The 4206-nt window shown below is 37.0% G+C and overlaps 1 protein-coding gene across 1 annotated transcript; it reads right to left on the bottom strand.

Annotated features, from left to right (window-relative positions):
• Positions 1-2197: 2197 nt before the first annotated feature.
• On the bottom strand, positions 2198-3372 carry LOC116189725 (callose synthase 5-like). The gene is made up of 3 exons (XM_031519442.1): positions 3073-3372; positions 2871-2921; positions 2198-2347 (listed from the first exon to the last, which is right to left on the bottom strand). Exons 1-3 carry the CDS (start codon positions 3370-3372, stop codon positions 2198-2200), a joined length of 501 nt encoding a protein of 166 aa, XP_031375302.1.
• Between the last annotated feature and the right edge of the window lie 834 nt (positions 3373-4206).

Below are 4206 nucleotides of genomic sequence, written 5' to 3'. Positions count from 1 at the left end.
CGATCGTAATTATTGCCTAATCTGCCCTGGAATGAATGCAGCAATTTGATACGATTGCCTAATTTGACACCTAGACATCTGATTAAGTAATATATGCATTGCCCTAAGTATCGATCGGTTTTGATGATTACCTAATATATCTGATTGCCTAATGTCAAGAACTGAGCAGCCTTTAGTTAGATTGCCTTCCTAACATCGGGAAATCTTGTAGGTATCTGAGAACACAGGAGACAGGAGAATATTAAGAGTACGTCGAGATGATCAACGTCAGCATCAACAGCCATCACCTTCATGCCGAAGGGGAAGGGGAAATCAGGGACACGAACAGCCTCCATACCATGATCAAACATAAGAGGGAGAGACGAGAGGGAGAGGGAGAGCGATAGTTGGTGCAGACAGGAGGGCAAAAAAGAACGCATTTATTATAAGTGCATGGCTCTGTGACTATACATAATTTTCTTCGACCCATTTTCCGGCGGCGTGTCATATGGATATTCCACTTTGGGTATACATAATCTCCGCATTGCAAATCTTCGAGTTGCTTTGGAATTTCGATTTTGACTGAAGCAGAAGCCAAAACAACGGTGCTTCAATGAAATACCTCTTAGCTTTCTATTTCCCCACACTTATATATATTGTTTGCATATAAGTGTGTGTGTATATATATATATATATATATATGCCGTTTGCAAGATTATATATATAAACTCTATACATGTCGCTTGCATATATGTATATATAATATATAGTTTACAGATTATGCATATATATATATATATTAATTTATATAGATGCCATTTAAATTATACGAAAATATATGGTTTTGATTCTTGATCTTTATCTATACACATATATATCCCGCAAAGAATCAGAAATCAAATATAGTATGTGAATTTTTTAAAAAAGAACAGTGCACAACGTGAGCCATTAAACCTGATCAAGTGTGTGCTTGGGAAAGACTAAACACATACTCACGTGTGATATAACTGATTTTTTTAATTAATTTATCTTTTTTACGTTGTTATCTTGAATTGTAGTTATCTTGAACATATTAAACATATTTTCTTTTAATACAAAAATTGATTATTTATTAAATTATTACTTCTAATGAAATTAAGGTTCACTAATACATGCAAGCGTTAGAAAGTCTCAGATCGATTTATTCCGATCATTACTTCGTGAAGGAGGATTTTACACCGTTAATAACTTCAGATTCAAGCGCCGTCCAATATGAAATGCTGATATAAAAAGCCCATATGGTAGTAGATCAGCTCTGTTCAATTGATATGAGTAACAATATTACAATTTTCTTTCTTAGATATTTGAAAATTTTAAAAAATATTTATTCTAACATTTAAATTTAAATAAAATAAGTATGCATTTTAGAATGTTTAGAATAACTACAATAGTAATTTCCTTAAAAAAAACCAAATATAAGCTTAAGGTACGTTAGAGATTCAAATATAGAATTATGTTTTATTATTTATATAGCAACAAAAAAAATTACGATCGCATATTACAACATAATTATTTCGATATTCATGGAAAGAGTATTTTAAAATAATATATTTAATCTTGATGATATTTAATTGACTGGAGCGCTCACGCAACGCACGGATACTCATCTAGTTTTTATTATTGCGATACATTATTTAACTTATATAAACCTGGAAATATCTTCTGCAAGTAATAAATTGATCGACACACAGTCTTCGTTCTCCATTTCAAGGTCTCTCTTGGAATACTCGGTCTCCTCACTATACGAGGGAGTCATGACGCTGCCAGTTCAAGTAGTAAGTACCTTCACCGATTTTAGGATCCATTATTTTGGATTGAATTGCATGGCACCCTAATCAACGTACATAATTTTCTTCGACTCGTTTCCGGTGTTGTGCCATATGAATATTCCAGTTTGGAATGCCGATTTTGATGGAAACCTATGATGAGAGGGGCAAATAAGCAGTGCTTCAATATTGAAGTATATCTTGTTGGGGAACATATCTTTCCTTTCTATTTCCGTGCACCACGTCTTTTTCTTAGTACATACACTGAGTTGCGTGACGCATATATCAGCAGTTATGAGGAATATATAGGGGGCTAAGCTTACTGCGATTGATTACTTCTGCTTCTTGCCACCTGCGAGGATACGTTGGATTTGGAGACCTCTGCTGAAGGCTTGGTTGAAGAGCAGCCTCGTCTAGATCTCGGACACGAAGGGGAACCAAGCAAGGACTGCCAGGGGAGTGAAGATCACAAGCCCTATCAAGTAATCGTACCCTCTCCGGAGTGCTTTCACTGATCCCCACATCCCCGGACCCTTCACCAATGGCCTCCACGCTTGTGCTATCTGCTGACAAATACACACACCAAAACAGTCATTTCTAATTTCAATCTCGGAGAAATATTCTTCTTTCAAGAAGAGATACTAATACCGGGATCGAGACCTAAGAACGGGTGAGCTTAACAGACTATGCATCTTTATGTAATTAATCTACATATCTATTCCCCGAGTTGAGATATCAAAAGTCCAGATTGTATTAGTGGGGAGAGACGCGCACCAGCTGAAGCAATGTCCATCCAGTCGGCATGAAGGCGAGTAAGCTGGGGAATTGATGTCTCCCACGGTGAGGCTGAGGAATGTGAAGAGGACACCGAGAGTGACTATGGACCCGATAAAGAGGAAGAGTTTGAGAAGCCTGAACATCAGCTGGAAATCGGCACTGAACTTCTTTCTTCCCATGGACACTATCTGCGTACGTTGTGTGTGTCGATCAGCTCATGAGAAGGGGGAAGAAAAATAAAAAGAGCTGTTTGATTTCCATGAAGTAAGCGGGGGAACTTGGATGATGATTAGGAATAAAACTTTATACCTTCAGGATGATCATCACAGCAACAATCACGAGCCACGAGAGGCCATATATCTACATTCAAATTTGAACAAGAAGAACGGTCAGAATTTTTCGATGCAGTATGTATTTACTTTGTTAAGGTTTGCAAACTTGAAAATTCAGGGGAGTATCACTCGATGCAACTTCAAGAATGTCAATATAGAGGCAGAAGGTATGAACGTACGATGATGCTCTTGCTCCCTTGGGATACATGGAGATGATAGACGATACCATACTGGTAAACGAAGAACCAGAGAGCGAGAATGACCTCCCAGAACCGTCCTAACCACCCAGTGTACTGCAGGTGCTCTTGCTCTTCATCCCACCATGACTCCCAGCTCTTAGTCGCCGGAACACCAATACCACCTCGGCTACTAATCCATTTTGTCCAGTCATCCCAGTCGTCCACTATCTTCTGCCACTCAAATCCCGAAGGATTGAAGAGGAAAGGAGCAAACAACCAAGATACGACCAAGAACCACATGGACACCGTCAAACATGCCCACTAGGGCTTAGAATAAAAAGACACATGAAGATATTCAAGTCACGAATCAAGCGAAATAAAACAGAAATAAATTTTGACAATCATTAATAAACAGAAAAAAATACAGTTAAAAACAGTTCATTCAGCATATCTATATTAGTAAATTTTCACCAAAAGCCAAAAAATAGGAATAATTTTTTATAAATAAAACTCTCTTGAAAGACATACAATTTCTGTGACACTAAGTGTCAGTGTCTTCAATAACTCGTTCTTCTAGTTCACTTATCAGCTTTATAATACCTAAATGACAACGAGCACAAAGGAGGAAAACCAAAATGTGGGACCGAACAAATAAGAAAAGGCGTAAATTCATAACAGTGAGGCAAAATTCTACACGGCTTAACCACAGTTTCATCTCAAGCAGAGAAATGAAATAACCGATTTAGAATGAAATTGCAAATACGTAGAGAAAAAAACGAAAACAAGAAGTGGGAAGGATGGTAACTAAAGTGTTACCCTATGTATGGTATAGAAGAGAAATAGAAACGAGAGGAGAGGAGGACGTTGAAACAAAGAGAGACTTTATTGATATATTCTTCTTTGTCTTAACTTTTCATAATTCATCATATTACATATTTATATATCTCAAAAGAAGATTCTAGTTACTCTATTAATGACATCTCCCATTTAATTCATCACTATCCAATGACCCTAGAAACTTTCACTAGTCAAAGCACTCATCATTTTCCGATGACACTAGAAACTTCTTCCATTCAAAGCATTTACCGATAAGATCAAGTTTACATGCCAACATTTTCCCCCCTTAAACTTGTT

Source organism: Punica granatum, unplaced genomic scaffold (genome assembly GCF_007655135.1).
Source record: "Punica granatum isolate Tunisia-2019 unplaced genomic scaffold, ASM765513v2 Contig00001, whole genome shotgun sequence".
Lineage (NCBI taxonomy): Eukaryota > Viridiplantae > Streptophyta > Magnoliopsida > Myrtales > Lythraceae > Punica > Punica granatum.
Note: the sequence above shows the minus strand (reverse complement) of the source record. Positions and strands in the feature narration are given on the sequence as shown.